Source organism: Ranitomeya imitator, chromosome 1 (genome assembly GCF_032444005.1).
Source record: "Ranitomeya imitator isolate aRanImi1 chromosome 1, aRanImi1.pri, whole genome shotgun sequence".
NCBI lineage: Eukaryota > Metazoa > Chordata > Amphibia > Anura > Dendrobatidae > Ranitomeya > Ranitomeya imitator.
Genome location: NC_091282.1, coordinates 918,736,104 through 918,755,237, shown reverse-complemented (window position 1 = coordinate 918,755,237; position 19,134 = coordinate 918,736,104). Strand labels below are relative to the sequence as shown.

Genomic DNA, 19,134 nt, shown 5'->3' with positions numbered 1-19,134 from the left:
ATGGCGTGCAGAAATGTGCACCCGGAAAAACCCCCTTAAAGGGAAGTTAACTTTTGGATGACATCTCGGGTATTTCCCAGATACCTCGAGAACCAGACTTCTTCCCTTTATGGGTGTGAATAATCCATGTAATCCGAGGCAAGTGTAGAACACATGTAATGTAAAGCGCTCCTCTAGTTCTAGCAGTGTAATATGGCCGCGCTCTCCCCAGAACCCACTTTAGCCTGTTTTCCTTCCTCCATGTTGTATTTCATCGTTTCTGTTTTCGGACCTCCCATATACAGTAAATGAGCGGTCTATGGCTTCTGTTACCTGAATTATGGCAGGTTTAAAGGAGCATCTCATAAAGTGCTGGCATATCCCCTTTAGGAACCCCACCAATCCTGAGAATGAAAAGGCTTCAGTGTTCTCGTGATGCCCCTTACTGGATGTTGATGTCAGCAGAGGGCACCGTGTGGAAAAGTGGCTTGTGTGGAGAGAATAAGTCTTGGTATCGTACATTGCCCTATGCCCATTAAGAGTAAAGGGCGCCTGAGGGCTGATTCATGCCACCGGCATAATGAATCATAGAGCGGCTCTGTTATTGCAGCCTGTGTGGTCACTTTGATGACTAGTCCAAGAGGCCGAAGCCCAGTGACTTCTCCACCCCCCTCTCTTGGCCTGGCAGGTCTCTTCATATGTATGTTTATAGAAAGAGACCTGTCAGTCATTGGGGGCAGAAGCTGGCAGGGAGTGGGCCCATGGACTAGTCCTGAGATGTCTAGTCTCCATCCAGCAATGTCGCAGTGTACCAGATTAGTGCGTTCTGGGGTTCGCGATGCCCGTGGTTTAGGCAGCATGAATCCGCTGTCCGGCTTCTATTGCCTTGGTAAGTAGTGGAGGTCCCCTGTAAGGTAACATGGCCTTAGTGTGATAAACAATAAGGACTAAAAGCTCTGAAGTGGAGTCTGTGACCACAAACAAACAAGATGTGGATTGTGCAATGTCAAAGAGAAAATGAAAATCCAGCATCGCTAGATCACAGCCCGGGCAATGCTTGGTAATTTATTTTTTTTTCCCCTGACATGTCGGCCATCTTCTGGGGATTTCCAGGCTTGTAGAGGAGCATTTCTGTAAAGCCCTAGAAAGCTGACTGCGCAGGGAGGTTCCTAGTTGAGAGGTGATAAAGCCATGACTAAGGTGTGGCACACGTCCAGGTTAGCCATTTACGACTAGACACGGATGAACTCTGCCCGCGGACACATAAGCCACAAGCAGATCCTTCTAGCCCCAGCTTATGTAACACTTGGTGTGTGCCTGAAATACCGGTCTGATGCCATAGATGTGCACGGTGCACAGGCTGTCACCTGGAGGATGCGTGGCATTAGAGGGTGACTCCAGGCAATATTCAGGGGATAGTAGGGCGAGAGCCACGTGTCTGCAGCGACGGGCACCGTCTGCTAGACTAACACCAGGCCCAGTGCTGCCACCTTTTCTATCTCATACTGTTCATTCTGTGATTGGAGGCCAGTCACTAAAGCTGAGCCTTTGGATTGTTATGACGTCACCTAATAATAATGGTATTCCAATATTATAGCATGCAAACCTGATCGAGACCATGCCCATGGAGGTTTTGTTTTTTTTGTAAATTCTGTCTGAATGGAGTGTGTGCATAAGCCATGTTAAAGCTGTGTCCAGGTTATGATCGACGCTGCTTTCTCCTCTCCCACAAGGAGGTCTGAGCACTATATCATATACCTGATTCTTAAAGGGGTTGTCCGCTACTCTGACAACTCTTTTTTTCAATCTCTGTTTCCCACAGAATGCTGTGTGTATCTGATAAATGGATCACGTGCACCCATACAAGTCTTCAGACTGGACTCGGATATTTCACACTTCCACGAGTATTTCTGCATATAGTAAAAATCACAGTCTCCTTTCAAGCCCAGATGCAGGCTGGATTTCAAGGGATCACTCTATTGACAGTCATGGAGGTCTTCCAACAGACCCGAGCTATCATAACAACCTGCGGTGCCCTGCAGTTGCATCATAGGAGCGCCAATGGGCACACAGAATAACACCCCCCATGCAGGCGGAAAGGTGATTCTGCTGTCAGAGTTTGAGGCAGAGCTCTTCATAGACGCTCTATGCACTCGCTACTGACTTGAGCTGTGCATATACGGCAGATGTTGTTAAAGGGTTAATGTTTGCATTGGGATATCTGATTTAAAGGGATACATATTAAGAGTTAGTCAGCTTACATACCTTCAATGCTATTAGAATGCTCAGCCATTACAGCACCACTCCATCAGCTTTTACTACTTACCTGCCTGTTGCGCCCAGCTCTGATCTTCCCCGACACAGACCGCTCCTGCCGGCAGGTCAGCTGCCTCTGCTGACATCACGACGACAGAGCGGCAGCTTCTTTTCCACCCTGCTATTTCGACAGGGCGTGACTTCCGATGTCATGCAGATTGAACTCTCCCAGTTAGGCAGTAGGGATCTGGCTGTCAATCAAAATGATGTTGGAAATTCCGCCCTGTCAGCAGAGCGGAAAAGAAGCCAGCCGCTCTATCGACATGATGTCAGCAGGGGCAGCTGACTCGCCAGCAGGAGTGGTCTGTGATCGCTGTGCGTCGGAGCAGAATGGCACCTGGCACACAGGTAGGTAGTGTAGAATCCAAAAGAAGAAACTGTCCAGCTTCACCAAATCCGTGAAAAAAAGATTTCTTTATTCACAAACTTAAATATGGAGGATACAAACTTCAGCACGAACCATATGGGTAAAGGTACCTTCACACTAAACGATATCGCTAGCAATCCGTGATTATAGAATGCTGTAGATAAACTCCTGATGCCTGTGGCCACAGCTCATATACGATTTTGGGGGTGACAGACTCCCTTTAAATACTGAATCTCGGCCGTCCGAGCTGTATCATGTGTGACGTGTCACTGAACCCTGGCTGCATCACATCCGGCCCCCTCGGATGTCATAAACCCATAATGCCTCAAAGAGGCCTTCAGCGACGCAGTCCAAGTACACGTGCATCACGCATGCGCACCAGCATAGATGGCAGTGTCTCATGTCAGGGCAACCGCTTGAATGGACATTTTTATTAAGGGCAGAGAACAGACCCAACACAATTTGCCATAATATAAAGTCAGGTAAGTATTAAATAAACAATACTTTATGATGTACACTGCCCGGAATATAAAACTGCCTCACAATTAAGCGAGCTGCCTGGCAGGACTTTATTATACTGGGGCATTGCAAATGGCAGGCTTACTATGTAGTTTGGGAGGAGGGAAGTCGGGTGTGCACCTTTTCTGCGCGACGGAGATCACTGGGATTAGAAGCTACAATGACTCTGGCACTTCGGCGAAACAAAATTGAGGTCAGTGCCCATAGAAGTTTGTGTATTTTATAATCCTAGATAGTGGCTGTATTCATCATGCTTGGAAAACTTCCTTTAGACCAGGGCTGTGGAGTTGGAATAAAATGGACAGACTCCGACCCATAATAATTTGGGAAAGTTATGAAATGTCCTATAAATGCCTGTTCTGTTCCTTATCTAAGAGTCTCGGCTTTTAGTGGAGATGAATCTGTGCTGCACTTTATGTACATGCTCAGTAGTGACACTTATACGGGTAAATGTAATCCGTGATGCGAATCAAAAACATTCCATTTTTTTTAGAGCGGAAACAAGCCAAACAAAAACAATGGATATGTGAACAGCCCCATAGTCTACAATGGGTATGTTTTCTGTTCATGAAACTCACGGACGTCTGAATGAGGCCTTGCTTAGTTGAGTGGGTGACTTTTTCTGGTGACTTTTTACTATTAAGGCTACTTTCACACTAGCGTCGGATTCGGCCCGTCGCATTGCGTCGGGCCGAGATTCCGACGCTAGCGTTTGTTGTGCCGCACAACGGGTGCAGCGGATGCATTTCTCCGGCGCATCCGCTGCCCCATTGTGAGGTGCGGGGAGGTGGGGGCGGAGTTCCGGCCGCGCATGCGCGGTCAGAAAAAGCGGTCCGTCGGCTGCAAAAAACGTTACATTTAACGTTTTTTGCTCCCGGCGGTCCGCCACAACACGGCGCAACCGTCGCAAGACGATTGCGACGTGTCAAAAAGTCACAATGCGTCGGTAATGTAACTCTATGGGGCAAAAACGCATCCTGCAAACAACTTTGCAGGATGCGTTTTTTCCCCTAAACGACGCATTGCGACGTATTAAAAAAAACGCCAGTGTGAAAGTAGCATTAGTTGGACTTCCATATCTGCACTTTCCTTCAGTCTGTTGGGATTTCTCTGTTGTGTGCACAATTGTTACTTTTTCCCTATGGCAAGGACATAAGTTTCTGTTTTGTCTCCTAATACAGTGAAGAGCGTTTATTAACTACGCATTGTCTGGGTGAGCTGCTGCCAGCCACCATATTCTGTTTTTTTGCATTCACCCGTTAAGTTGCTGATCATCTCACTTAACATGTATTGGTCTCGCTGTTTTTCACGTAGGTGACCTAAAAAATGCCTTCAATTCTTTATTACACAGTGAAGTGTGTATTCTATTATTTTTAGTTGTAATAAAGTTGCTCCGTCCTGCCGGAGTATGAAGAGTCTCTGCCACAATCCGTCCTGTAGACAAGGTGCCTATTTCTGTCTTAAAAAGAATACCGTATGGTACTACCGATTGACTTTACACTTATGCATACAGTTCCATAATCCTGCGTGCTGTGGTCATTGCCATGACGGATAGCTCCTGGTTACACCCTCGTGTCATTTATTGCCAAGAATAAAGCAATCGCAGAGGTGAAGAATAAACAAAGACGTGTAAGCCACGTTTTATTGGACACATCTCTTTGGTTTTGATAGACTAGCGCAGACGTTCCAATGAAGCCAGGATGGATGAGTGGTGCACGCTAGGAGTTTGCTCACCTGACATTTTAATGCAGTTTTTGAAGCCAAAAGGTGGACTGGGGAAAAGAAAACCTAGTCCACACATGATGACCGTGGATCTGAAGTGCCTTTATTTGCCAACAATAGTGTTTGGAGCGATTGCGCATGCGCACAACAGCTCCACGACTACCAGAGTTAGTCCAGCGCTGTATGAAACTCTGAGATGTAAACGTTATATCTGAAGCCAATTTTGCTTGTTCTGTAGTATACATTAATATATACCGGTATATAGTATGTGGTAATGATATTCAGACAGACATGCCATCATGGCCATATCTTATAAATGTGACAAACTTATAGGTGCCCATATGGAGTAGAAATATTGTCAGCCGTAGGCACAATTTTTGACCGCTTTAACATTTATGCTGACTCTTTCCCCAGCAGTATATGTCGGGAAGGGAAGAAGAAGCATGTTAGATTCAGCAAGCCTGATACTTTTGTTGTCACTAGAGGTCTGATGCTGTCTAAGGTGTCTGGCAGCGGCTTACTAAGTCACAGCATTGAAAACACACATGTTTCATGTGTATAGGGCAGTAGAGAAGAATAGGTGACGTCCAAACTAGTATTATATGAGGATTTATGGCAACCTCCGTATCATGCCTGCGTAACTAGGCTGCAAGTTTGGGGCTCTTTAGACAGTGTTTCTATGGACGTCTGTATGAGCCAGTACTCACACCAAGAACTTTGTCAGAAAGGGTCAACTCAACTGTAGAGGCACATATGAAAATTCCTGCATACGTTTATGCTCAGGCTGAATTCTTGTATAATGCAAAGTAATAACAGTATATGTAACAGCCTCAGCAGGTGAAAAGACAATTCTGAACCAGAGATGTTCAGAGATGCACCTTGAATGATGGCCAACAAACACTAAGGATATGTGCATTCGTATTCTTGAGGTCTGCGGATTTTTCCGCAGCGGATTTGTGAAAACCGCAGGTAAAAGGCACTGCTTTTTACCTGAGGAATTACCTGCGGTTTTCTATTACGGAGCAGGTGTAAAACCGTTTTTTTTTCCGCAGCATGTGTACTGCGAATTGCGTTTCCCATAGGTATAAATTGTACTGTAAACGCATGGGAAACCGCTGCGGATCCGCAGCAAAACCCGTTGCGTATGAACATAGCTTAAAACCGCTGCGGATTCTGCACAAAGAATTGACATGCTGCGGAATGTAAACTGCTGCATTTCCGCGCGTTTTTTTTCCACAGCATGTGCACTGCGGATTGCGTTTTGAAAAGGTTTACATTGTACTGTAAACGCATGGGAAACCGCTGCAGATCGGCAGCAAAGTCCGTAACGTGTAAACATAGCCTAACTGGGGAAGAAGGGTGGGGTTACTTACATCAGAGCTGAACTACTGAGAGAGAGACAGGGCAAACTTCAAAAGCCAGCAAGAATACAGTGATAATGCAATACAGTATGATTCCCGATTGGTGGGACATGACACTCATTGCTTCAGTGTCGGTCGCCTCACTATATCTATCTATGAGTCATGAGTAGGACTGCTTAGTGCAGTCGAAACGCGTCAACTGGGTCATGTCGACCATGTAAATTTTTTTCTTTTGTATGCACTATATTTTCTTTTGAAAAATAAAAAGAAAAGGAAAATCCAGTCCTGTTGAGCCGGACTCCAATTTTTTCTATTTTCCTTGATGTGAGGCCAGGGCGAGGCCGGTGTCTGAGCCCCCAGGTGGATGAGCATAGAGCTACCGGGTGAGCTGGAATCAAGTTTTTATAATTACATTTTATGTTATAATTTTATTTTTAGGTATCCAGAACCTTAGGACTAGCCATGTTATGTTGGGGGCAGTCGGCTTTTGGACAACTTGGATTTAATCAAGGAATTTTAAACATTACCCCGGAGCCCAGAATATCGACCTTCCCTCTGTCTAACTTTATTAGGCAAGTGGCTTGTGGAGAGGATCATTCCGTGTTTCTACTAGAAGATGGGCGAGTGTATAGCTGTGGTTGTAACAGCGTGGGCCAGCTTGGTCACGATCACGAGGACGGCACACCAGGTATGACTAGTGTATTTCTGTCTTCTTATAGGAGAAAAATAAATATACTGGCCCACATTTATAAGAATAAAATAATGTGGTAATTTACACCAAACACATATAGAGTACTTATTTAAACTCCGGCACCTATTTATCAAATATTATATCTAAATGATAAATTTGCCGCAAATTTTTAAAGGGGTATTTCCAACACCATGTGCCTATCCCAAAATGTAGTAGCAAATACCTCCAGTAGTATAGAAATGTAGTATAGTTTTTCTGATTCACTATGTCTTTTTCCACATGTGCAGGCATTGCAGGACCTTTGGTAACCATAGTTATAACAACTAGCTAACTAACTGTAACTATAAAAGTGGTCATATCCATGGATACCTAAGGTCCTGCAATGCCCTCACGTGAGGAAAGAGACCTAGAAATGTAGTATAGTTTTGCTGATTCGCTAACTGGAGGTATTTGCTAATATTATTATTATTACCCCTACAACATATTGGGATAGGATTTTGGAGATGGGGAAAACCCCTTTAACCCCTTCCGACATCGGACTCCTTCCCTTTGAAGTAGGCTATGGCAGTGAGCCCACATCTTTCCTGGTACATGTCAGCTGTTTTGAACAGCTGACATGTGCCTGCCCAGAACAGCCGTGGGTGGAATCGCGATCCACCCGCAGCTATTAACCTGTTAAATGCCGCCCACCGGTGACCCCTGTCACGTGATTATCGGTAGGTTGGCATGACAACCAGAGGTATTGTGGAGACCTGTATGGTTGTCACTGCCGGCTTGCTATGAGCGCCACCCAGTGGTCGATGCTCATAGTGTGTAATTCTACTACATACAGGTGATCTGTCCATCGCCTGTTTGTAGCAGAGCCTATGGGGTTATGGCAGCTTCTAGTCTCCCATGGAGGCTATTGAAGCATGCCAAAAGTGAAAAAGAAATGTTTTTAAAGATATTAAAAAATAATTTAAAAAATTCAAATCACCCCCCTTTCGCCCCATCTAATATATAAAGCTGAATGTGTTTATGTGTGTATGTCCGCGATTGGCATCTGCACCGTCGCAGCTACAGCCACAAAATTTTGCACAGTAACACGTCTGGACCCCGAGAGCGTTATAGGCTATGTTGTGAGGCGAAATTTTAACCCCGCGCGTTCCAATTCACCAAACAATTTTGCCCCTATCTACATAATGGGGAAAAGGTGAAAGGAAAAGTGTTGGAGGCAAATTCACAGCTGCCAGATGTGAACAAGGGGGACTTAAAGAGTGACAGCGATGGCGCCAAAGAGTATATACCGTACAGTTGCTAAGGTGGGGCCCCGAAATGGGATACTCACCACACACGGGGATATGAACACACACAAAATGCGCCACACACTACCACGTGCTTGAACACATATACCACCCTCAGCACACATTTCACCACACATACGCCAACCTCGCCACATAAAAGTCAAAACAAAAAAAAAGTCGCCGCTCAAAACTCGCCACGCGCAAAACTCGCCACATGCAAAACTAGGCTCACGCAAAACTCGCCACACGTGCAAAACTCACCTCATGGAAAACTTGCCACACGCAAAACTTGCACACGCGGAAAAATTGCCACATGCACAAAAGTTGCAACACATGCAAAAGTTGCCTCACACAAAACTTGCACATTCTCAAAACGCACCACACAAAAAACTCGCCACGCGCAAAACTCGCCATGCGCAAAACTTGCTGCACACAACTTGCTACACTAACCTGTCACATGTAACTCTACACACAAAAAGTTGCTACACGCATGTCGCCACACAAAACTCATCTCACAAAAGTCGCTACATGCATGTCGCCACATGCAACTCAACACACACAACTTGACACCTGAAACTCGCCCTAAAACACACACAAGTCTGGTATTATCCTTCAAAAATAAAAATCTGGTATATATTTTATACAGGGGAGATGACAGCTTACAAATACTGAGATAAAAATACTGACCAAATAACGTGTGAACGAGGTCTAATACAGGAGGAGATGACACAGATATATACTATATACAGGGGAGATGACATACAGGTACATACTATATACAGGAGCAGATGACACACAGGTATATACTATATACAGGAGGAGATGATTTACAGGTATATACTATATACAGGAGGAGATGACACACGTATATACTATATACAGGAGGAGATGACTTACAGGTCTATACTATATAAAAGAGGAGATGACACATAGGAAAATAGAGGAGGAGATGACATACAGCAGGTATATACTATATACAGGGGAGATGACATACAGGTATATCTATATACAGGAGATGACATACAGGTGTGTGTGTGTGTGTATATATATATATATATATATATATACATATATATATATACATATACATATAGGAGGAGATGACATACAGGTATATAGTATATATAGAAGAGATGACATACAGGTATATACTATATACAGGAGGAGATGACACATAGTTATATACAATATACAGGAGGAGATGACCTACAGCAGGTATATACTATTTACAGGGGAGATGACATACAGGTATATACTATATACAGGAGGTGACATACAGGTGTATGCTATATATAAGGGAGATGACAAACATGTATATACTGAGGGGAAAATAAGAGGTGTGAGGTGAAAATGAGGGGTGTGAGGTGAAAATGAAAAGGTGTGAGTGCAAAATGAGAGGAGTGAGGGAAAATAGTGGAGTGATTGGAAAATGACAGATGTGAGGTCGAAATGACAAGTGTTAGGAGGGAATCGGAGGAGTGAGGGGGAAAATGAGAGGCGTGATGGGAAAATAAGGGAAGTGAGGTGCTATAACTATCCACAGATATTTACTATGCCCAGGCAACGTCGGGCTCTTCAGCTAGTTCAAAATAAAACAATAAAAAAAAAATCAAACCTACACATATTTGGTATCGCTGCGTTCAGAATCGCCCGATCTATTAATAAAAAATAAATAAATAACCCAATCGTTAAACAGCGTAGCGAGAAAAAAAAGTCAAAACGCCAGAATTATGTGCTTTTTGGTCTCCACAACTTTGAATTAAAATCTATGGCTAGGTTCACATTGCGTTCATTGACTACGTTAAACGGACTATGTTACACCGCGGCATAATGCGGTGTAACGTAGTCCGTTAACACCGCCATTGAATGCAATGGTGAACGCATCGCTAGCGCACGCCCACAATGGGCGTGCGCTAGCGATGTGCCGTCATTTGAGTGACGGACCCGAGATGCTGGCTGCAGCGTTTCCGGGTCCGTCACTGCTAGCGCAGATGGAGCTAGCAGATGCTCCATCTGCGCTAGCGTGATGTAGCGCAGGCACTTGCGCTAGCAGCAGCCCATTAGCGTATGTGCTGAACGGGCTGCTGCTAACGCAATGTGAACCTAGCCTTATAACGGGCGATCAAAAGATCGTGTCTGCACCAAAATGATATAATTATAAACGTCAGCTTGGTGTGCAAAAAATAAGCCCTCACTTGGCCATATTGACGGAAAAATAAAAAAAAGTTATGGCTATGGGAAGGAAGGGAGCGAAAAATGAAAATGCAAAACCAAAAATACCTCGGGTTGTTAAGGGGTTAAGTATCCATGGTTATGACCACTAGCAAATAGCTAACTAACAGTCACTATATCAGTGACTGTAACCATGGATACCAAAGAATCAGTGTGTCACATGTTCCTCTTCAATGCCGAAATTTCACAGAAATGATGACTAAACGTTAATTACGGTAATACAATTCCCAATTATAGAAATGAGCTGATAGCCGGTGTGTGTCTAGTGCCCGGGCACTGTCTTTGATGCGGCCTCAGCTGCTGAGCCCGCACCATACCCGGCAGATGACGGCTGAGTTACTCAAACATGATGTGCCTTTTAACAGCTACCTGTGGAGCGGACCTCTGCCCACTGCTATTAACTTAATAAATGCCCGTCAGCTTCTGATAGCAGCAATTACAGCGCTCAGCCGCATGGTGCTGATGGTTTGCTATGACAGCCCGTGTCTGCTGAAGACCCCTGTGTCTGCCATGACTGTTTTTCTATGAAAACCATCTTGCTGTTGGCGTTTTTAGGTGATAGTGATTTCTACTATATGCGGCAATAATGTAGTATTTCAGTAAATGGTACAAAGAATCTAAAGTACAGCTCGTACCACAAAAAAAACACAAGCCATAACACGGCTAGATCAACTTATCAGTTCCTTTAGTCATGGCACTTGGAATAAGGAAGGGGGAGGTGGATTAGCGCAAAAAAAAAATGGAAAATGGCCATGTCGGGAAGGGGTTAAGGCAGCTGACATGTCTAGAATATGTGGGTTTTATGTAAAAATGCGATCCTAAATCCATTTTTCTTGACGCTAAAAGGTTTACCATTTTCCCTTTTTTTGTAATTTTTTAGGTTCTATAAATAGTGTAATAGATATAAAACATTGATACATTTGGCTTTGACATTTACAGCAATGGGAAAACTTTGGTGCAAACTTAATGATAAATGTCCCCTGTTGTGACTGGATGCATGGAGTCAAGAGCAAGTTTATGTCCGCAAGTTATCCCTCCCCCATAGAGAAAAAAGGCACAAATGCATGCTTGGCGACACCGTTACCATGGCAACCGTACAATACCCCGCTGATACAGCGCATTCTAATTGCCTCGGCAACTGTGCTGCTCAGCGCGCGTCTCGGTCTCGTCATTCGCCATGTTGTATATGCCTGGAGGGACGCTTTACGAGGATTGCTACAGGCTGCTTCATTAGATGTAATTATTGTTTTTGTGTCCTTTCCTGTATAAATGGTTTCTAAGCATAAGTCAGGCTGATTATTGTCTTCTTTTCAGGATATGTGAATGCTTTGGCAAATGAACATGTAATCCACGTGGCATGTGGCCAGGCACACTGTGTGGCACTCACTAGCCAAGGTCAGCTGTTCTCCTGGGGAGCGGGCAGTGAAGGACAGCTGGGGCATTCCAGTGCAGAGCTCTGTGTTCCAGTACCAAGGTATGACGCTGGGATCCATGTAAAGTGGACTGGGCTTACACTTCTACTACTGTACTACATATACTACAGGGTCAGGGGCTTATTTCTGCAGTTTGTTGTGGACAACATCCTTAAAGGGAATCTGTTGCTACAATCTCCTCATCCTCCCCCCTCCCAAAAAAACCAAACACATATAGGCATCCAGGGCATTTTACATTTAAAGCGAACCGGTCACCGGTTTTATCATATATGAGCGAACAAATGCCACCACCTTCATAAGCACCAGTGTTGCATTCCGCTCATTTGTATATTACCGTATTTTTCGGACCATAAGATGCACTTTTTCCCCTAAAAATTTTGGGTCCGATGCAGCCTCCCTTCCCAGGCTAGTGCGGCTGTGGCGAGGTTCTGTGGTGTGGCAGTCTGTGCTCCGGGGCAGTGGCAGCGGATTTCTGTGCTCCGTGGAGGGCTCCACCAGCATTTTCTCAAAGCCCAGAGGCCCCCGCTCATCTGTTAATGCCATGTTGGGGTTGCCTCCGAGAACATGGCCGCCGGGAACATGGCCGCCAGGCCGGCGCATGCTCAGATTCAAATCTCTTCCCCCGAGATCTAATTCAGAGATCTTGTCTCCCGAGATCTGAATCTGAGCATGCGCTGGTGGCGGCCATGTTCCCGGAGGCCACCGCAACATAGCATTAACAGATGAGCAGGGGCTTCCAGGCTCTGACGAAATGCTGGTGAAGCCCCCCACGCAGCACAGAGAGCTGCTGCCACTGCCCTGGAGCACAGAGCCACCGCCCCAGCACAGAACACCGCAGCAGCCTGGGATGGGATTTCCCGGAGGCTACCGCACCAGCCTGGACCACCGAACAACCCGTGATAACTCCTCCACCTGTGCCGATCCCTTCACTGGTAAACTGAATTCGGACTGCAAGATGGACCCCCATTTGACACATTATTTTTTTTTCCTATGTTCCTTCTGAAAATTTGGGGTGTGTCTTATGGTCCAGTGCATCTTACAGTCCAAAAATACGGTATCTCCTGACCCCCCCCTGTAAGTCCTCCCAAAAACCTATTGAATTGCTCTTGCCCTGTGTGCACATCAAAATAGCAGGAAATCAGCAGCACTCGCATTGAGATTTTTTTAAATGATTGCTTGTGTTTATTGATTTACAGTACAATATTTCACCAAAGTGCTGGGTAGAAAAATATAGAACGACAAGTCAGTATGGTTCGACCCATTGCGGATCTTTTTCAAACATCACTGGGGGTAAAGTGAAGGCATACAGGATTAATGTGCTATACACCGGATACGATATATACAATGAATAATGTCAAGTATAGGTGTGAAAATAAACCAAATCAAAGCCAGCAAACCATTGCAAAGGGTAAGCAGATTAAAAATCATCCAAGTAATAGCAGCTAAGCATGTAAACAATGCATATATAACGAAATGGTAAGGGAAGGTACTAGATATGAGGAATGGGATAGAGGGACACAACCAGTATAGGAGTGTGTAGGGCCTGTTCATATTGGATATAGATGAAGCTCTAGGTATAGTGGTGTAAGTGCTGGTACTGAAAGGAGGAGAGAACATGTGAAAGCCAGGGATTCTATGGGATGTGTGACCATCTATGGGACCAGTAGCGGATATATACAGTCGCATCATTGTCTGTGACTCCTTATTACTAATCATGCCTTTAATAACAAGGATAACGTGTACCGCACAGTGTGCGCCAGTGTTGGTGTGTTGTCAGCCATAATTTTAAAAAGGGAGCAAAAATTACTTCCTGTTACTGCAGACTGGCAGTAAAGCTCGGAGGTAATCCAGATTGAGGTACGTAGCATGGAGAGGCAGGGGCAGTCCCAGCTGTGTTGGGTGGTAATGTGTAATGCAGGAGATATAACGGAGGGGGTTAAAGGAGAAAGGATGAATGAGGGGGTACCAGGGATGGGATGTGGGGGAGTCGCCAAGTCTGGAAGGGTAATCGTATGATTAGGAGGGAAGTATTGTGAGCATAATGCATAATTAACTATAAGGTAATAAGTCAAGCTCACACAAAAACATTATTCCATTACTGCATATAGAAATGTATTATACATTAAACACATAAAAAATAAACTTTCACTTATGAAAAAGAACTCTGTGAACATGAAAGCTTCAGACTAACATAGTACACATATACCAACATAGCAGAATAAAAGGACGGTATATTAATCATTGAACCAGTAAATCTAGTTCCCTATTCTAACCTTTAGGTGCCAGTGTTTGTAGGGTGTGTATCCAGTAGGATTGCCTCTTTAAATAATTTTATGTGGTTGCCTCCCCGTCTGGGTCTGGGGACATGTTCCACCACTTAAAGGGAACCTGTCACCCCCAAAATTGAAGGTGAGCTAAACCCACCGGCATCTGGGGCTTATTTACATTCTGGAATGCTGGAGATAAGCCCCCGATGTATCCTGAAAGATGAGAAAACGAGGTTAGATTGTACTCACCCAGGGGCGGTCCCGCTGCGGTCCGGTCCGAGGGGTGTCGCGGTCCGTCCGCTTCGGCGCCTCCCATTTACGATGATGTCCTCTTCTTGTATTCACGCTGCGGCTCCGGCGCAGGCGTACTTTGTCTGCCCTGTTGAGAGCAGAGCAAAGTACAGCAGTGCGGAGGCGCCGGGAAAGATCAGAGAGGCCCATCGCCTGTGCACTGCAGTACTTTGCTCTGGCCTCAACAGGGCCGACAAAGTACGCCTGCGCCGGAGCCGCGGCAGGAAGACAAAAAGAGGACGTCATCGAATAATTCTGCTACATAGGAGCGATCTGATGATTGCTGCTATGTAGCAGAGCCGATCAGGCTAATGCCAGCTTCTAGCCTCCCATGCTATTGATTCATGGCAACAGTTAAAAATTTTTTTTTAAAAATATGAAAAAAATAAAAAAAATCTGAAAGTTTAAATCACCCCCCTTTCGCCCCATTTAAAATAACAATTAAAAAAATCAAACATGCACATATTTGGTATCGCCATGTTCAGAATCGCCCGATCTATCATTAAAAAAAAAAGCATTAACCTGATCGCTAAATGGCGTAGGAAGAAAAAAATTTAAAACGCCAGAATTACGTTGTTTTTTTTGTCGCCGCAACATTGCATTAAAATGCAATAACGGCGATCAAAAGTACGTATCTGCACAAAAGTGGTATCATTAAAAACGTCAGCTCGGAACACAAAAAAAAAGCCCTTACCCGACCCCAGATCACGAAAAATGGAGACGCTACGAGTATCGGGAAAATGAAGCAATTTTCTTTTTTCTTTAGCAAAGTTTGGAATTTTTTTTCACCACTTAGATAAAAAATAACCTAGACATGTTTGGTGTCTATGAACTCGTAATGTCAGTTTTAGCATTTAGTGAACCTAGCAAAAAAGCAAACAAAAAACAAGTGTGGGATTGCACTTTTTTGCAATTTCACCACACTTGGAATGTTTTTTCCCATTTTCTAGTACACGACATGGTAAAACCAATTATGTCGTTCAAAAGTACAACTCGTCCCGCAAAAAATAAGCCCTCACATGATCATAATGATGCAAAAATAAAATAGTTATGGCTCTGTGAAGGAGGGGAACGAAAAACGAAAATGCAAAAATGAAAAAGGGCTGTGTCTTGAAGGGGTTAAAATCTAAGTCGAGTGTTTTGCAGCTGTGTAGTGATGGGGCAGGGGTGGCCAAACTCTTGCATCTGTTAGTAGATTTGTGGCTGGCTATGTCCCTGATGTATTGGGTGGTTTCCTGTACAGGCCATGAGGGCATTTGATGATACATTTTGTGGTGTGTATCATCAAATGCCCCTGTGGTCTTCTTTGTCTAGGGGAACCATTGCTTGCCTGTTAGGCAATCCCTGTATGTGTGTCGTCTGTCGACTGGGACTTAAAAATAGTATTAGAGCACGCCCAATGCTTTCTGTTAGCACACGAGCATGCTCAGATAACACCTTATCCCAGCACGTTCGCTCATCAGTACTGCTTAACTTTGCAATTGTTCGCTGGCTTTGATTTGGTTTACTTTCACACCTATACATGATTCATTGTATATATTGTACAGAGTGTAGTAGTGTATAAACATTAATTAGCTTTGATCTATGTGGATGATGCGTCCTGTGACATCCACATAGCCAAATGAAATCTCACGCCTGCGCAGGGACATTGCCTTCTCGCGCAGGCACACTTTGCTCTTCTCTACTGCGGGCAGAGCATAAAACATAACTGCACATGAGCTGGCATGCTCCTTGAAGAGGACCGTCCAAATTTGTATACTGCGCTGAGTAATTCCAAAGGTTTTTTGGGAGGTATGCAGGGGGAGTCAGGAAATAATATATAACTTTGTGGAATGCTGCACGGGTGCTGATGAACATGGTGGTTTTTGTTCGTACATTAAAAAAATGATGGGTTCCCTTTAAATCCATTGACAAATGTATACCTTTTATTTGTTGCTGCTTTTCTGAGTAATTCTTGTTTTTATTCATATGAAAATGAGGCATTAGGTGCTGTGGGCGTGACAGAGCACTTCCAGAGCCTTTGCCTCCCGAGGCCATTTCCCCACCCAGAAGCAGCCTCTTTTTTGCATGATTGATAGCTAACTGTCTGATTTCCTTGCAAGAAGTCACACAGACAGTGATCTATAAATCAATCTAAAGAGGCTAGGGCTTGGTGGGGGGGAGGGGGGAGTATCCTCATAAAGGCTGAAGCTCTGGAGGTGCTCTGCCACGCTCGGAGCACTTAATGCCTCATTTGTGGATGAATTAAAGAGGTAATGACTCGGGAATGCAGCAACAAATAAAAAATATGAAGATGTCAATGGATTTCAAACTACTGCATCATGCCTATATACTGTTTGTGGTTTTGGGAGTGGGGGATTGATCTTACTGGCAGATTCTCTTTAAAGTATCACTTCGATGAAGTTTTTAATTTTTCTGTGTTAATTATGTATAAGATGTTAATATACTTATCGCTCTCTACAGTCTCCTGTTATTGGCACCCATCTAGTCCACAAACCGAATGCCACTTTTTTCAGCCAAAAAGAATAATGTATAGGCTGGAGGAGACTGTATGATTTGCGGGACATGAGGGTCATAACACCAATAACCGGAGAACACAGCAATCCTTATGTTTATTATCACCATCACTGTTTCTTGGTTATAGCTTATTATAAATCCATCACATCTTATGTAGAACTTGTCATTTAATTTTTCTAATCAGTGCGTAGCAAGGCAGAGTTTTCCCCCAACACTGTGCTTTGCCGCTGTAGGAAACATGTACTTCCAATTTCTGGCCAGCGTCTTGGTGCCGGAGGAGACAACATGGGACTCTTGTTTTGGTGATCTGTGGGCTCCAAGCAGTTGGACACACACTGCATCGGTGAATTGTTCAACCAGAGTGCCCCTCTTAATCTTACCTGCCGTGTCTTTTGTGTCATCAAGGTCTCGAATGCCTTTCTCTGGTTAAGTCTCATTGTGCAGATCACTATAATGGGAATATGACACTAAACAAGGAGTTACAATGCTTGCCAGATGAATCATGGTTGTGAAATGTGAGCAGACAGTACAGAACACCTGACGGCTCGCAGACGGGGCGAGAGCATCGCCAGAGCTCTATAATTGGAAGATACAACCCAGCAAAAGTCCCCGGCTGAGAGGAACTGTATGATATCACTTAATGACAGTATCTTCCAGCTTCATGTAAATAAAATGATCCAGTCTCCCATCCAGCTGGAGTTTCCCTTAAATATTCATTGAGTTTATATAGTAAGTTGTATAACTTGACAATCTAGTTGAATCAGGTAATACAATCACATTAGATATAAATGTCCCTGTTTTTTCGTAGTCGCTCCATCTGGTTCTTGCCCGCTTCGCTTTCTGTCCTGTCATCGAAAGTCTAAGGCAGTTGACTGAATGCTCAGCCAGCCCCCTTCTTTACCACCATTTTTGTGTAAGGGGACTGACTTGGCACCGCTCCTGTCGATGGTTGAGATCAGCATCACTCGCCTGCAAGATCATCTGAAAAGCCATAAGCTGAGCTGACGATACCAAGATCTTGGGAGATCTTTTCAGAAGTTTCACATGTAATAGACACATGCGTAGATTATTTTGTGTATTTTTTTTTCTAGGCTAATAAAAAAATTTAATCAGCAGAAGATCCTGCAGGTCTCATGTGGAAACCAACACTGTTTGGCGATCTCAGACGGTAGGACTTTGCCAAGTTCATTCTCCAACTCCGTTATTCAATGAAATATTAGTTTGGTTTCTTTTCATCCTGTGGGTATTCTATGGCAATTTTATGAAATGATTGGCAACGTTGTGATGCTGAAACATTTGTAAAGGATTCCCTACTGTCCCCAACCTGCCATGATGATGTATACATGAAACACGCATTTTCAAGGATCTGAAGCTATTGAGCGTTGTTCCATGTGGAGGAGACATGGGGGAGATAGAAAGAGCTGAGACTCCACCATAGTTCTGTGCGGCAGCCAGGATAGACCTCTGAGGGCACACATTCTATGTAGACCGGCTAAGATCAGACACACTGGCCCAAAGTGTTTGCTGTGCCAGTAGGCTGGTCTGCAGTGGAGATGTCCATTAAGGCAGCCGTAGTCTAACTAGGTCTAAGAGAACGTGACGCTCATTTCCATGTGTTTTGTGACCAACGGACATTCTCTTCACTATTTCAGATGGGCAGCTCTTTTCCTGGGGGCAGAATACCCACGGACAACTAGGTCTTGGTCAAGGAATTGCACAACAGTCCAGTCCGCAACGTGTGAAATCCTTGGAGGGGATACCACTAGCTCAGGTCACAGCAGGGGGTTATCACAGTTTTGCCTTGTCTCTGTCCGGGGCTGTGTTTGGCTGGGGAAAGAACGGTTCGGGACAACTTGGATTGAATGATGAACAAGGTAGAGTATACATTCTAAAATAAAACGACCATGCTATATTGACAGTCAGTATGACAGAATGTGTATATTGCACAGCATTTTGAGCACTAAATTTAGAAATAAATGGGAAAAAAAAGTAATTTGGCTGCCGTTGTGTCATTCTGCATGTTTATTATCTCAGTCTTGTAGAGGTTAATATCCATTTACATTAGCCAGTCAGCAGTGTGAAACGACCACCGATCAGCTACTTGTTTACACAGGCAGACCGCGGTAAACAATGTGCACGGAATGATCTGTCGTACA

General features: G+C 44.3%; 1 protein-coding gene across 2 annotated transcripts in view; it reads left to right on the top strand.

Annotated features, from left to right (window-relative positions):
* Nucleotides 1–19,134, top strand: part of HERC3 (HECT and RLD domain containing E3 ubiquitin protein ligase 3) — a 132,256-nt gene that overhangs the window by 3,578 nt on the left and 109,544 nt on the right. For both annotated transcript variants that reach the window (XM_069743539.1, XM_069743538.1), the window contains exons 2-5: nt 6,703–6,952; nt 11,785–11,944; nt 18,070–18,146; nt 18,631–18,852. In XM_069743539.1, the coding sequence (XP_069599640.1) occupies nt 6,727–6,952; nt 11,785–11,944; nt 18,070–18,146; nt 18,631–18,852 (685 nt within the window). In that variant the 5' untranslated portion in view covers nt 6,703–6,726. The remainder of the gene's footprint in view (nt 1–6,702; nt 6,953–11,784; nt 11,945–18,069; nt 18,147–18,630; nt 18,853–19,134) is intronic.